This window comes from Bison bison, unplaced genomic scaffold (genome assembly GCF_000754665.1).
Source record: "Bison bison bison isolate TAMUID 2011002044 unplaced genomic scaffold, Bison_UMD1.0 scf7180017847259, whole genome shotgun sequence".
In the NCBI taxonomy this organism is placed as follows: Eukaryota; Metazoa; Chordata; class Mammalia; order Artiodactyla; family Bovidae; genus Bison; species Bison bison.
Window position 1 is genome coordinate 26,630 of NW_011477832.1, and position 14,781 is coordinate 41,410.

At 41.6% G+C, this 14,781-nt stretch overlaps 1 protein-coding gene across 1 annotated transcript in view; it reads right to left on the reverse strand.

Moving 5' to 3' along the window:
- The window catches only part of LOC104990296 (antigen WC1.1-like), a 43,376-nt gene that overhangs the window by 8,171 nt on the left and 20,424 nt on the right, over nucleotides 1–14,781 (reverse strand). The window contains 4 exon segments of the mRNA XM_010842305.1: nucleotides 2,069–2,383; nucleotides 2,483–2,575; nucleotides 13,637–13,954; nucleotides 14,046–14,354. Of these exon segments, the coding sequence (XP_010840607.1) occupies nucleotides 2,069–2,383; nucleotides 2,483–2,575; nucleotides 13,637–13,954; nucleotides 14,046–14,354 (1,035 nt within the window).

Below are 14,781 nucleotides of genomic sequence, written 5' to 3' on the forward strand. Positions count from 1 at the left end.
ATAAACTGTGGAAAATTCTTCAAGAGATGGGAATACCAGACCACCTGATCTGCCTCTTGAGAAATTTGTATGCAGGTCAGGAAGCAACAGTTAGAACTGGACATGGAACAACAGACTGGTTCCAAAAAGGAAAAGGAGTCCGTCAAGGCTGTATATTGTCACCCTGTTTATTTAACTTATATATAGTGTACATCATGAGAAACGCTGGACTGGAAGAAACACAAGCTGGAATCAAGATTGCCAGGAGAAATATCAATCACCTCAGATATGCAGATGACACCACCCTTATGGCAGAAAGTGAAGAGGAACTAAAAAGCCTCTTGATTAAAGTGAAAGAGGAGAGTGAAAAAGTTGGCTTCAAGCTGTACATTCAGAAAACGAAGATCATGGCATCCAGTCCCATCACTTCATGGCAAATAGATGGGGAAAAAGTGGAAATGGTGTCAGACTTTATGTTTTGGGGCTCCAAAATCACTGCAGATGGTGACTGCAGCCATGAAATTAAAAGACGCTTACTCCTTGGAAGGAAAGTTATGACCAACCTAGAGAGCATATTCAAAAGCAGAGACATTACTTTGCCAACAAAGGTTCGTCTAGTCAAGGCTATGGTTTTTCCTGTGGTCATGTATGGATGTGAGAGTTGGACTGTGAAGAAGGCTGAGCGCCAAAGAATTGATGCTTTTGAATTGTGGTGTTGGAGAGGACTCTTGAGAGTCCCTTGGACTGCAAGGAGATCCAACCAGTCCATTCTGAAGGAGATCAGCCCTGGGATTTCTTTGGAAGGAATGATGCTAAAGCTGAAATTCCAGTACTTTGGCCACCTCATGCGAAAAATTGACTCATTGGGAAAGACTCTGATGCTGGGAGGGATTGGGGGCAAGAGGAGAAGGGGACAACAGAGGATGAGATGTCTGGATGGCATCACTGACTCGATGGACGTGAGTCTGAGTGAACTCCGGGAGTTGGTGATGAACAGGGAGGCCTGGCGTGCTGCGATTCATGGGGTCGCACAAAATCGGACACGACTGAGAGATTGATCTGATCTGAACCATCTTTCTATTTCAACCACGAGGATGTAGTGATTATGAACAGAGGAAGACCAACCAGCACTTACAGGGCAGGGGAGCTGAATCCTGCTTCCTGAGAAAACTTCTAAAGACTGTGTGAAAGGATGTGATGTGCCCAGTGAGGTGGTCGACAGTATAATGAACCCCCAGAAATGTCCACATCCCAATCCTGGAGCCTGTGATATGTTACCTTACATTTAGAAAGGGGCTTCACAGATGTGATTAATAAGGACCTTGGGATGGTGAGATTAAGCTGGAACAATGTGTATTAATCACCTGAGCCCAGCCTAATCACCTCCTTAGCCCTAATACCCTTAGATGGATCACCTTGCAAAGCTCCAGTTAGAGGGAAATGTAAGTGAGGAAGAACAGTTGGAATAGGCACTGTTATCTGAAGAAGAAGAAGAAGAGGAGGAGGAGGAGGAGGAGGAGGAGGAGAAGGAGGAGAAGAAGGAGGAGGAGGAGGAGGAGGAGGAGAAGGAGGAGAAGAAGGAGAAGGAAAAGGAGGAGAAGGAGAAGAAGAAAGAGGGCCCTGAGCCAAGGAATGAGGCCACATATAAACCAGGAACGGCTGGGAAAAGAGTAAGCTGCAGAGCATCCAGGAAGAAAGCAGCACTGTGGACACTGGGATGTTGGCTCACAGAGACCATTGTCAGACTCCTAGCAAACAGAACTGAACAGAATAAATCTATGCTTTCATTACAATGTCACCAGAATCTCTAGACTGTATTATGACAGGGAACTGCAGAGTGAGTCCTGCTTTCACGTGGAAACTGTGAGAAAAAGCTCTGGCAGGAAACACTGCTGAGAAGAAAGGACCAGAATCTCAGCCACTGCAGGAGGAAGTGAAAGCACCTCGTCTTCACATCTGCTGGAAAGACAGGCTCCATGGGAGGAAGCCTCCTACTCTGGTCCTTTCAGCATCTCTCCATCAGGGCTCAGAACCCCGTCCTCCAGGGCCCCATCCCTCCCCCAGCCTGTGGACAGTGTGCAGCACGCACCTGAGCAGATGACCCCCACGTCCTCCTTGTGTCTGCAGTCGTGCCGCCCCCAGCCTCGGGAAGGGCACCTCCACACGTGGGACTCATTTCCTGTGCAGTTCAGGTCGTCCAGCCAGATGGGCCCTGATCCTGCCCCGAAGTGAGCAGACCCCGTGGCATTGAGGGCTTCTCCACAGCCCAGCTGCCTGCACACCACGTGGGCATCGTCCAGGTCCTAGCCGTCATCACAGATGATGCCCCAGGAGCCCTGGTCAAGGATCTCCACTCTCCCGGCGCAGGGACCGCCCCCGTCCACCAGGCGGAGCTGTCTGCTGTCTGAGGAAAGAAAAATGGAACAATGGGGTGGTGACGGGTGGTGAGGGGGGCGAGGGGGCAGGGGAGTGAGAAGGGTCTTCTGTCCTGTGGGACCCTCACCTGAGCAGTAGGGGGTGCTCTCCTCTGAGGCTGCAGAGCCTGCTGGTTCAGACACGGAGTCATCGCACTGGGGCAGCACCTGGGTCTGATTTCCTGCAGAAACAGGGGATTGGGAGGGTTAAAGAACAGAAAATTGAATTAAGGTAAATAATGACCTAAGTGGTGGAGCCTGAGATAAACGCTGTAACATAGCAGTAACCTTATGGTAATTTTAGAGTTCACCTTCTCTATGAAGAGTTCTGTGTCTGACAATGCCAAACGTTCTGTTTTAAGCCAAGTGCTGCACTAAGAATAAATTTACAAAAGCGAGAAATTATCAATACTTTTGATATTGTTGTTGAGCTACCCAAGCAGTGAGAGTTTTTGGAGCCAAGCTCTCAGAGAGAATAAAGGGCAGAGGTGAGCCACTTCTCTGAGGCTTTTGTCAATTCAGAGGTAAGAGCTGAGACTCTGAAAAGCTCAGCAGAGATTCACCAGACACACTAGCTCAGGGAACATGAAGCACTATTCAGGGTCCGCCTGGGAGAAGATTAGCCAGGATCTGGGCATGGTAAAAGGAAAGGGAACTAAAAGCTGATCCTTTCCCAAGGAATGGCCTTTCTTCACCCTCTTTCAAGTAAGGTGATCGACCCTAAATTGGGTGTCTGGAGGAAGCTATAAAATAAGATCCTTTCTGAAGGAGTTCTACAATTTTTCACCTATAATGTCTGTCAATCAAAAATACTCAGTCACAAAAGATAAACAATTTGACAAAAATGTATGAAGAAAAAATGCATTAGAAAGAAATGTATAGGATACCCGGCTACTGGACTTAACCCGACAAAAGTTTAAATCACCATGGATGAAATGTTCAAAGAATGAAATGACAAGATAGAATTTTGGCAGAGAAATGATCACAAAGAATTTAACAAAAATTCTAGAATTGAAAATGTCAGTTTTTGAAATAACTCAGAGGATATGTGTAATACTCCATCAGACCAGCACAAGATAGCAATACTAAAAGGAGACAGAATGAAGCACAGAAAGAAAAAAAAATGGAAAATGTAAAAATGTACAGAAAGATGCTAAACAGGTCTGGAATTCATATATACTAAGTCTTAGATACACAAAGCCAAAATTGACAGAACTAAAGGCAGAAACTTAGAATCAACAATTTCCCATTTTATATACCGTGGTGGGTTTTAAGCATCCACAAAATCTTAACATCCACTGAGAAGTGAAGTCTATGCCTCCCTCCCTTGAAGCTCTGCTGACCTTCATGAATTCCCAGTAAACAATGGAAGGGAGTGTATGTATCACTGCTCAAACTTCGTACTAGGTCTGAGGACCATTCAGCCTCCTCTGAAATCACTGAGGACTTTTGCTTTAGAGCAAGGAGAGACAAGAAAGCCTTCTTAAGTGAACAATGTAAAGAAATAGAGGAAAACATTAGAAGGGGAAAGACTAGAGATCTCTTCAAGAAAATGAGATACCAAAGGAACATTTCATGCAAAGATGGGCAAAATAAAGGACCTGGCAAGGACATTTAGGAAATGGCAAGAACCTAACAGAAGCAGAAGATACTAAGAAGAGATGACAAGAAGACACAGAAGTGCGTGCTAAGTCACTTCAGTCATGTCTGACTCTTTGAGACCCCATGGACTGCAACACGTCAGGCTTCCCTGTCAATCACTAACTCCCAGAACTTGCTCAAACTCATGTCCATCGAGTCAGTGATGCCATCCAACCATCTCATCCTTTGTCGACCCTTCTCCTGTCTTCTATCTTTCCCAGCATCAGGGTCTTTTTCAGTGAGTCAGTTCTTTGATTCAAGTGGCCAAAGTATTGGAGCTTCACCTTCAGCTTCAACGTCAGTCCTTCCAATGAATATTCAGGACTGATTTCCTTTAGGATGAATTGGTTTGATCTCCTTGTAGTCCAAGGGACTATCAAGAGTTTTCTACAACACCACAGTTCAAAAGAATCAATTTTTTAGTGCTCAGCTTTCTTTATGGTTCAACTCTCACACCCATAAATGACTACTGGAAAAACCATAGCTTTGACTATACAAACCTTTGTTGGCAAAATAATGTCTCTATTTTTAATATGCTGTCTAGGCTGGCCATAACTTTCCTTCCAAGGAGTAAGCGTCTTTTAATTTCATGGCTGCAGTCACCATCTGCAGTGATTTTGGAGCCCCCCAAAATAAAAAAGTATCTCACTGTTTCCATTGTTTCCCCATCTATTTGCCATAAAGTGATGGGACCAGATGCCATGATCTTAGTTTTCTGAATGTTGAGTTTAAGTCAACTTTTTCACTCTTTCATCAAGAGGCTGTTTAGTTCTTCTTCACTTTCTGCCAAAAGGGTGGTTTCATCTGCATATCTGAGGTTATTGATATTTTTCCTGGCAATCTTGATTCCAGCTCATGCTTCATCCAGCCCAGTGTTTTTCATGATGTACTCTGCATATAAGTTAAATAAGCAGGGTAACAACATACAGCCTTGACCTACTCCTTTCCCTATCTGGAACCAGTCTATTGTTCTATGTCCAATTCTAACTGTTGCTTCTTGACCTGCATGCAGATTTCTCAGGAGGCAGGTTAGGTGGTCTGGTATTCCCATCTCTTTAAGAATTTTCCACACTTTTTTGTGATCCACACAGTCAAAACTTTGCCATAGTCAATGAAGCAGAAGTCGATGTTTTTCTGGAACGCTCTTGCTTTTTCTGTGGTCCAACAGATGTTGGCAATTTGATCTCTGGTTCCTCTGGCTTTTCTAAATCCAGCTTGAATATCTGGAGGTTCTCGGTCCATGTACTACTGAAGACTTGCTTGGAGAATTTTGAGCATTACTTTACTAGCATATGAGATGCATACAATTGTGTGATAGTTTGAGGATTCTGTGGCTTTGCCTTTCTTAGGGATTAGAATGAAAACTGACCTTCTCCAGTCCTGTGGCCACTGCTGAGTTTTCTAAATTTGCTGGTATATTGAGTGCAGCACTTTCACAGCATCATCTTTTAGATTTTGATATAGATCAACTGGAATTTGATCACCTTCACTGTCTTTGTTCATAGTGATGCCTCCTAAGGCCCACTTGATTTCACATTCCAGGATGTCTGGCTCTAGGTGAGTGATCACACCATATGGTTACCGGGGCCATGAAGATCTTTTTTGTATAGTTCTTCTATGTATTCTTGCCACCTCTTTGTAATATCTTCTGCTTTTGTTAGGTCCATACCATTTCTGTCCTTGATTGTGCCCATCTTTGCATGAAATGTTCCCTTGGTATCTCTAATTTTCTTGAAGAGATCTCTAATCTTTCCCATTCTGCTGTTTTCCTCAATTTCTTTGCACTGATCAAAGAGGAAGGCTTTCTTATGTCTCCTTGCTATTATTTGGAACTCTGCATTCAAATGGGTATGTCTTTCCTTTTCTCCTTTGACTTTAGCTTCTCTTCTTTTCTCAGCTGTTTGTAAGGCCTCCCTCCTCTGACAACCATTTTGTCTTTTTGCATTTCTTTTTCTTGGGGATGGTCTTGATCTCTGTCTCCTGTACAGTGTCACAAACCTCCATCCATATTTCTTCAGGTACTCTGTCGATAAGAACTAATCCCTTGAATCTATTTGTCACTTCCACTGTATAATTGTAAGGAATTTGAGTTAGGTCATATCTGAATAGTCTAGTGGTTTTCCCTACTTTATTCAATTTAAGTCTGAGCTTTGCAATAAGGAGTTCATGATCTGAGCCACAGTCAGCTCCCAATCTTGTTTTTGTTGACTTTTTAGAGCGTCTGCATCTTTGTGTGCAAAGAAATCTTTGCACATCTTTGTGCAAAGTCACACATCTTTGACTGTGTGAATCACAACAAACTGTGGAGAATTCTTAAAGAGATGGGAATATCAGACCACCTTTCCTGCCTTCTGAGAAGCCTGTTTTCAGGTCAGGAAGCAACAGTTAGAATTGGACATGAACAATAGACTGTTTCCAAACTGGGAAAGGAATACATCAAGTTGTATATCATTATCCTGCTTAATTAACTTCTATGCAGAGTACATCTTGTAAAATGCTGGGCTGGATGAAGCTCAAGCTGGAATCAAGATTGCTGAGAGAAATATGAATAACCTCAGATATGCAGATGACACCACCCTTATGGCAGAAAGCGAAGAGGAACTAAAGAACCTCTTGATGAAGGTGAAAGAGGAGAGTGAAAAAGCTGACTTAAAACTCAACATTCAAAAAACTGAAATCATGGGGTCTAGTCCCATCACTTCATGGCAAACAGATGGGGAAGAAATGGAAACACTGACAGATTTCATTTTCTTGGGCTCCATAATCACTGTGGACAGTGACTGCACAGATGAAATTAAAAGATGCTTGCTCCTTGGAAGAAAAGCTATGACCAACCTAGATAGCATATTAAAAAGCAGAGACATCACTTTGCCGACAAAGGTCCATCTAGGCAAAGTTATGGTTTTTCCAGTAGTCATGTATGTATGTGAGAGTTGGACCATACAGAAGGCTGAGCACCAAAGAATTGATACTTTCAAATTGTGCTGCTGGAGAAGACTCTTGAGAGTCTGTTGGACTGCAAAGAGATAAAATCAGTAATTTCTGAAGGAAATCAACCCTGAATATTCATTGGAAGGACTGATGCTAAAGCTGAAGCTCCAATACTTTGGCCACCTGATGGGAAGAGTTGACTCATTGGAAAAGACCATGATGCTGGGAAAGATTGAAGGTGAAAGGTGAAGAGGGTATGAAGTAAGAGTTGTGGTTCATTTTTTTTTTCCCCATGAATATATTCAGCCAGTACATCTTTTTTTTTTTTAATTATACTTTCCCCTTTGAAATATCTTGATGCCTTTGGAGAAAATCAACTTATTATACATAGGTTTAGGTCTAATAGTGAACTTGATTATGTCCTGTTGATCTATTTATCAATGCTTACTCAAAGACGATGTTGCCATGGACACATTGTAGGAATCTTCAAGTTAGTTTGCTTCTATTTTTGTTATTATCTTTCAAATTTGTTTTATCCACTTTATCTCCTTTCCATTTTAATATGTACACAAATATTTAGAATAGGTGTATAAATTCACCTCCCTGCTCTTTAGTCAAAACAGTCGGTGTGCATGGATAAATCATGTATAAGCCATCAATCTACAGTCCTAAAGGATGTGAACAAGCTGTTCCTGGGTGCTACCAAGGGAGAAATTTTTAAACAACACATTATAGGAACTTCCCTGGAAGTCCAGTGGTTAAGACTCCATGCTTCCATTGAAGAGGGCATGGGTTTGATCCCTGGCAGGGGAACTAAAATTCTGTGTGCAGTGAGGTAAGGCCACAAAAATATATATATTTTTTTAATTTAAACATAAACAGCACATTATAATCATTTAGTTATTCCACCTCATTCTTAGTCTGTCCATGAATCAGATTCAAACAATTTAGCATCTGCAAAGATAAGCATAGAGCAGACTCAGCAGACCTGAGGATGTCAGAGCCTCAGAGTTGGTGATTTATTTTGTAAAGGGGAGGACTGTATGCAGGTGGAAGGATATCTTTGTCCAACTGGTGATCGATCATTAAGAAAACTACACAGGCTGCAGGGGAGAGGTTCAAGAAAAACAAAACACAGGAATACTAACTAAAAGAATTAAGCCACTTTGTGGGTCAGTATAAACAATTTTCTTTTAAATCCTCTAGTGAAGTAGATTTGTGCAGAAGTGCCAAGAACTACTTCAAATTCTACTGAATGGAAAGGCACATCCAGTCTTACTCAGAACTCTTAGTTTGCTGCAGCTTTTACATAAATATGGACAAAGGAACAAACAGACTCTTGGTGGGCTGGATAAAGGCATGAGTACTTAGCACATATCCTGATTAATTATCGAAGTCTACCCTTAAACGAAATATTCTCTTGGAGCCTGCTGAAATGAATATACAAGCAACTTTGGTATGTTTAATGGTGATACTAAAATTCTCTGAAGCTATAACTTTGATGAAAATGATGGTTGAAGCTGAGACAAAAGAGATTCCTGCTGGTTGGGCTCCTTACGTGACTTTATTATTGGAAAGATAAGATGATGTCAAGGAAGATGTCATAGATAGCTTTCCAAGGCTACTGTAAATGTATCTGAGTGATGGGGAAATGACTGGAGGTTTTCAGAAGGATGAGAATCAAATATAAAATGGCAAAAAAATGGAGGGCATCTAAAATTACTGAACGTATACAGATGGTTGACTGGAAAATAACATGAAAGAGGAGGAGACAGGTGGAATAACTGCTAAAAATTTTAATGATTCTTTATAAGAGATTATATCATCAGATTGCCTGGAATATCTCCTTAAACTGTAAACAAACATGATAACTTAATTCATCAAAACCTTTACGAATCATTAAAATATTATGTAAGAGATGAATCTACAGGCCCTTTAGAGTCAATATGGAATAAACTAATGCAAAATAAAGGAGAAGATTATGACTCTGAGTGACAGGTGGGCCAATATGTTTTGGCACAATGCCCAGCAGGCAGCAGCCTGAAGGTGGTAAAGAAACTTTCGTGGGGTTAATAGACACTGGTTCTCAATGTATTGTAATACAAAAATGAAAGTTAGATGGCAGTATACAGTATTTAGGGCTTCCCAGGTGGTGCTAGAGGTAAAGTATCTACCTGTCAATGCAGGAGATGACAGAAACGTGGGTTTGATCCCTGGGTCAGGAAGAACCCCTGGAGTAGGAAATGGCAATCCACTCCAGTATTCTTGCCTGGAAAACCCCATGGACAGAGGAGCCTGGTGGTCTAAAGTTCATGGGGTCACAAAGAGTCAGACATGACTGAGCAACTGAGCTTGCACCCACACAAATATCTGTTAGATCCTTCATTCTGAAGTATGGTGTAAGCCTCATGATTTTGTGTGGATTTTCTCTCTGGATGATTTGCTGAAAGTGCAGTATGAGTATTCCCTACAATTACCATATATCAGTCTCTTTCTCTCTTTAGATCTGTTCAGTTCAGTTCAGTTCAGTTGCTCAGTTGTGTCCGACTCTTTGCGACCCCATGAATTGCAGCACGCCATGCCTCCCTGTCCATCACCAACTCCTGGAGTTTGCTCAAACTAATGTCCATCGAGTTGATGATGCCATCCAGCCATCTCATCCTCTGTCGTCCCATTCTCCTCCTGCTCCCAATCCCTCCCAGCATCAGGGTCTTTTCCAATCAGTCAACTCTTCACATGAGGTGGACAGAGTACTGGAGTTTCAGCTTTAGCATCAGTCCTTCCAATGAACACCCAGGACTGACCTCCTTTAGGATGGACTGGTTGGATCTCCTTGCAGTCCAAGGGACTCTCAAGAGTCTTCTCCAACACCACAGTTCAAAAGCATCAATTCTTCAGCACTCAGCTTTCTTCACAGTCCAACTCTCATATCCATACATGACCACTGGAAAAACCAAAGCCTTGACTAGACGGACCTTTGTTGGCAAAGTAATGTCTCTGCTTTTTAATATGCTATCTAGGTTGGTTATATCTGTTAGTATTTGCTTAATATATTTAGGGGCTTCAATGGGGAGTATATATTTATGATTATTAAATCTTCTTGATGAATTGACCCCTTTATCATGATATAATTGCCTTCTTGTTTTCTTATTACTATTTTTGGCCTAAATACTATTTTGTCTGACATAATGTAGTTACCTCTGCTCTCCTTAGGTTTGCACTTGCCATGGAGCATCTTTTTCAGTCCCTTTACTTTGAGCCTTTGTGTGTTCTTAAATCAGGAGTGACTCTCCTTTAGGCAGCAAATAGTTTGGTCTTGATTTCCATGCAACTAGGCACTCTTTTTGAGTAATGAATTTAATCCACTTGCATTTTTACTGATTATGGATATGTAAAAATTCCTAATGCCTTCTTATTGCTTTCTGACTATAGTCCCATTGCCTTGTTTTGTTTCTGTCTTAGCCTACTTTTTTACATTGGTAATTTTTCATGATGGTGTGCTATGATTCCCCTTTACCTTTTGTAAGTACACTCCAGATTTTTGCCTTGCAGTTACCATGAGTTTTACATGAGCATATTATATATAAAACAGTTCATTTTATACTGATAGCAACTTAAGATGCCTGCTACTAAGTTGCTTCAGTCGTGTCCAACTCTGTGCGACCCCATAGACGGCAGCCCACTAGGCTTCTCTGTCCCTGGGATTCTCCAGGCAAGAGTACTGGAGTGGGTTGCCATTTCCTTCTCCAATGCATGAAAGTGAAAAGTGAAAGTAAATTCGCTCAGTTGTGCCTGACTCTTAGCGACCCCATGGACTGCTGCCTACCAGGCTCCTCCATCCATGGGATTTTCCAGGCAAGAGTACTGGAGTGGGTTGCCATTGCCTTCTCCGAAGATGCCTACAAACACTCTACTTTTTAACGTTCCCTTGTACATTCCAATGTCACATTTTATCTCTTTTTATGTTGTGTGTTTGTTAACAAATTATAACATCTACATTTGTTTTTACTACTCTTTTCCTTTAATCTTTATTCTAAAGTGAGGTGGTTAACACAGACTGTTGTATATACATTCATTTTTTTTTTTTCATGTCACAAATTAACAACATTTTGTTTCGGCTTGAAAAACCCCTTTCAGCATTTCTTTTGAGTCAGGTCTAGCAGTGATTAACTCCCTCAGCTTTTATTTTTTGTGAAAATCTCTCCTTCTCTTTCCTATGTGAAGGATAACACTGCTGGATAGAGTATTCATGGCTGGCAATTTTTTTCTTTCAACACATTGAATATGCCATTCCACTTTCTCCAGGCCTATAGATTTTTTTGCTTAGAAATCTACTGATATGGTTGTCTCTTAAAATTTTTGACAGTATCATTATACAGTATCCAGGAGAAGGTATTTCTGCACTCAGATAATAGGGTTATTATCTTTATGAACTTGAGTGTCCAAGTCTCTTCCTTATGTTTGGAAAGTTTTTGGCTATTATTTATTTAAATAAACTTTCTCACAGTTTCTCCTTTCTTCTCCTTCCTGAACCTTAGTTATTCTAATATTTGTATGTTGAATGGAGATTAATAGATCACATAGGATATTTTGTTCTTTTTTATTCAATTTTCTTTATTTTCCACTGATAAGAGCTGTTTCAAAATTCCTATCTTGTAGTCACAGATTCTATCTTGAATTTGGTCTACTCTATTTTAGATGTTCTCTGTTACATTTTTTTTCATTTATTAAATTCTTCAGGACCAGAATTTCTGTTGGTTCTTTGTTATAATTTCTATCTGTTTATTAAATCTCTTACTGTGTTAGTATAATATTCTTCTGATTTCATTGAATTGCCATTTTGTGTTTTCTTATAGCTCATTGAGATTCCTCAAAACAACAATGTTGGATTCTTTCTAAGTTAGATCACAAAATTCTATGTTATCGACATGTCCCTCTGTCAGTTTGAAAGATATTTGTCACCCTTTGTGACAATGATATCTTTCCACTTTGATGGGCCTTGGAGTTTTGCACTGGTGCTTTTGTATTTGAAGTGGTAGACAACTCTCACCCCCCAAGTCTTTAGTAATTACTTTCAGATGATACATACTCTTCTCTGACCTTGTAAGGATACACCCATTTCACATTCCTTGCTCCTTGCATAGCAAAATTTTAAACTTTTTTGTCTTCTCTGGTTCTTACCACTCACCAGGCTGGCTGCTGAAAACCTCCTTTTTGTTTTGCACAAGGTTCTACTTCAGCTCAAGTGTGTGGTTACCCCCTTGCCCCCAGGACTGTCCTGTTTCCTGAAAACATTCCATTTACTGAAGTTTACTCTCAATTCCACACTTGGGAATACACACAGGGAGCTGTCAACAGAGTAGAGGTAGGTGTGGGTTGAGTACTGAGGGCACTGGGGGCACTAATAGGCCCAGGGAGAAGGATCCTCCTTTGGGGTTTCCCCAGAGGCTTGTGTAGAAGTTTTCTGTTGAAGTCTCGAGCACAGTCAGCAAGAACTGAATCCATCTTCTACCCTTTGACATTCTTAATGACCTTTCACATCGTTTCTCTGCCCCCAGTCATGAGGTCTGGCCCCAGAACTCTGGGTGCTATCAGAGAGAAAAGGGTTTATTCGTGCCTCCCACAGAACTGGGGGGCTGGGCACTGACAGATTTCTTCTCTTTCTCCCAAAGGGAAAGGCCCCACTGGCTAGTTTAGCTCCATAGTGTTTCACCTCAGGATGAGGGCAGCACTGGAAAATGACTCTTACCATCTGCAATCTTTCTTTTTTTCTCCAATGGAATGCTGAAATCTGCTTTCAGGAATCCTGGACTCTACCAAGTTTCCTTCATGCATAGGTGTCTGACCAAGTCAGAATTCTCCAGGTTTCTCCAGGTTTTCCCCATAGCCTAGAGGGCATGGAGCAGGTTTACTGGCTTCTGCTAACTCCTGTGACATAACAAAGGACTTTGATCCTTACTGGGAGCACAGGTGAGTAAGTATTCTCCTGGCCCCCTGGCACTAGATACTGGTGCCTTCAACATTCACAGAGGCAGTTGAGATCATGGATGTCCATGATGTTCATGGCTGCAAATGCAGGAGACCTGGGTTTGATCCCTGGGTTGGGAAGATTCCCCTGGAGAAGGGAACAGCTACCCACTCCAATATTCTGGCCTGGAGAATTCCATGGACTATCCATAAGGTTGCAAATATTTGGACATGACTGAAGAGAAAGCCCACAAGCAGCAATGAAGCCCCAGCCCAGCCAAAAATAAATAAATAAATCTTTAACAAAAATAATAATATTGTGTGAAATTAACATTTTCTGAATTTCAGTGGATGTCTTTGTACTTAAGAAATGCATGCTGAATAAAGGAACCTGATATGTATAAGTAATTTTTAAATGGTTCAGAGGGGGAAAAAAACCCTGACTGAAGTACATGCTTATTATTTACACATTGTTCTCAAAGGTTATATGTAGGTAAATAATAATGTTTATTTTTAAATGTATTATTCTTCTTAACATTTCTGCCCTGACTTGAAAATGGATGAACAGTTAGAAGAATCATTTCATAAAAAATAAAAACATTTCATGAAATATCTACATTTTGAAGCCAGTTTTCCCTCACTCTCTACTCTTGGGGATATTTCACTCCAGGAGCATCCACCAGTAGCCCTTCCCTCTCTCTTACCTGAGCAGATTACAGAGGCCGTGTTGTCATGGGAACAGTCAGGACCACCCAGGACAGTCACAGGACAACTCCACAGGAAGGACTCTGCCCCCAAGCAGTGAAATCGGACTGTTGAGATCTGATCACTTCCTTCCACAAAGTGTGGTCCTCTGGGGGTGGAGATGGCAACTCCACAGCCAAGTTGATGGCAGACAACATTGGCATTGGCCAGACTCCAGTGGGAGGCACACAGAGCTCTCCATCTTCCAGAAGTGTTCATCTTCACTTGCCCCTCACATTGAGAGGTGCCATTTGTCATGAGCTGGACTTCTGAGTATGCTGGATACAAGATGACAGGATTTCAGAAACATCTCATGATTTCTCACCTGAGCAGAGTGTGCAGGAAGGTTATTCCTGACCTGCATCTCACCTGAACAGACAACTTGAACAGCTCCACTGTGGTGACAAGTGGCCCCTGGACAGGGCACTCTGGGACAGAACTGGAGCTTAGGCTCCTCCCCTTTACACCTGAATTCTTCAGCCCAGACCTGGCCATCTGACTCTCTGAAGGGCACGTGTCCCAGGACAGACCCAGCTGTGCCACATCCCAGTTCTGCACAGATGACATGGGCAGTGGAGAGTGCAAAGTTCCCATCAGACACTGGGGTCCACTCTTCTCCAGAATGTACTTCTACTCACCCTAAGCAGGGTCCATCCCCTTCAACCAGATGAACAAATCCTAAGGGAAAACAACAACAAACCAGTGAGTCTTCATGATCCTGGCTTGACAAATGGAAACAACACATCACAGGCAGTGATGTGAAAGCTTTTCTTTTCCAGGAGTGGAGCATGGAGAGAGAACTTAACAGTTACTGTCACAATTACATTTTCATGAACAAGTTTCTGAAAAGAAATTCAGAAAAACCTGCAGAATCAATTTGGAATGACTGAATTCCAAGAATGTATACTTTGAGATTGGTTAGAAAAGACTATCCTTGGTCTAGGAGCCTGGAAACTACAGGGCTTAAGACAGATGATTGGAATGGCTGAATACAAGGAATACATATTTTAGTGTTAGATACCGGATGACTTTCCATTTATTTTTATCTTTATTAATTTCATTCATAAATGTTTTATTGTAAAAGAAGCTGACATGCTGCCCATAT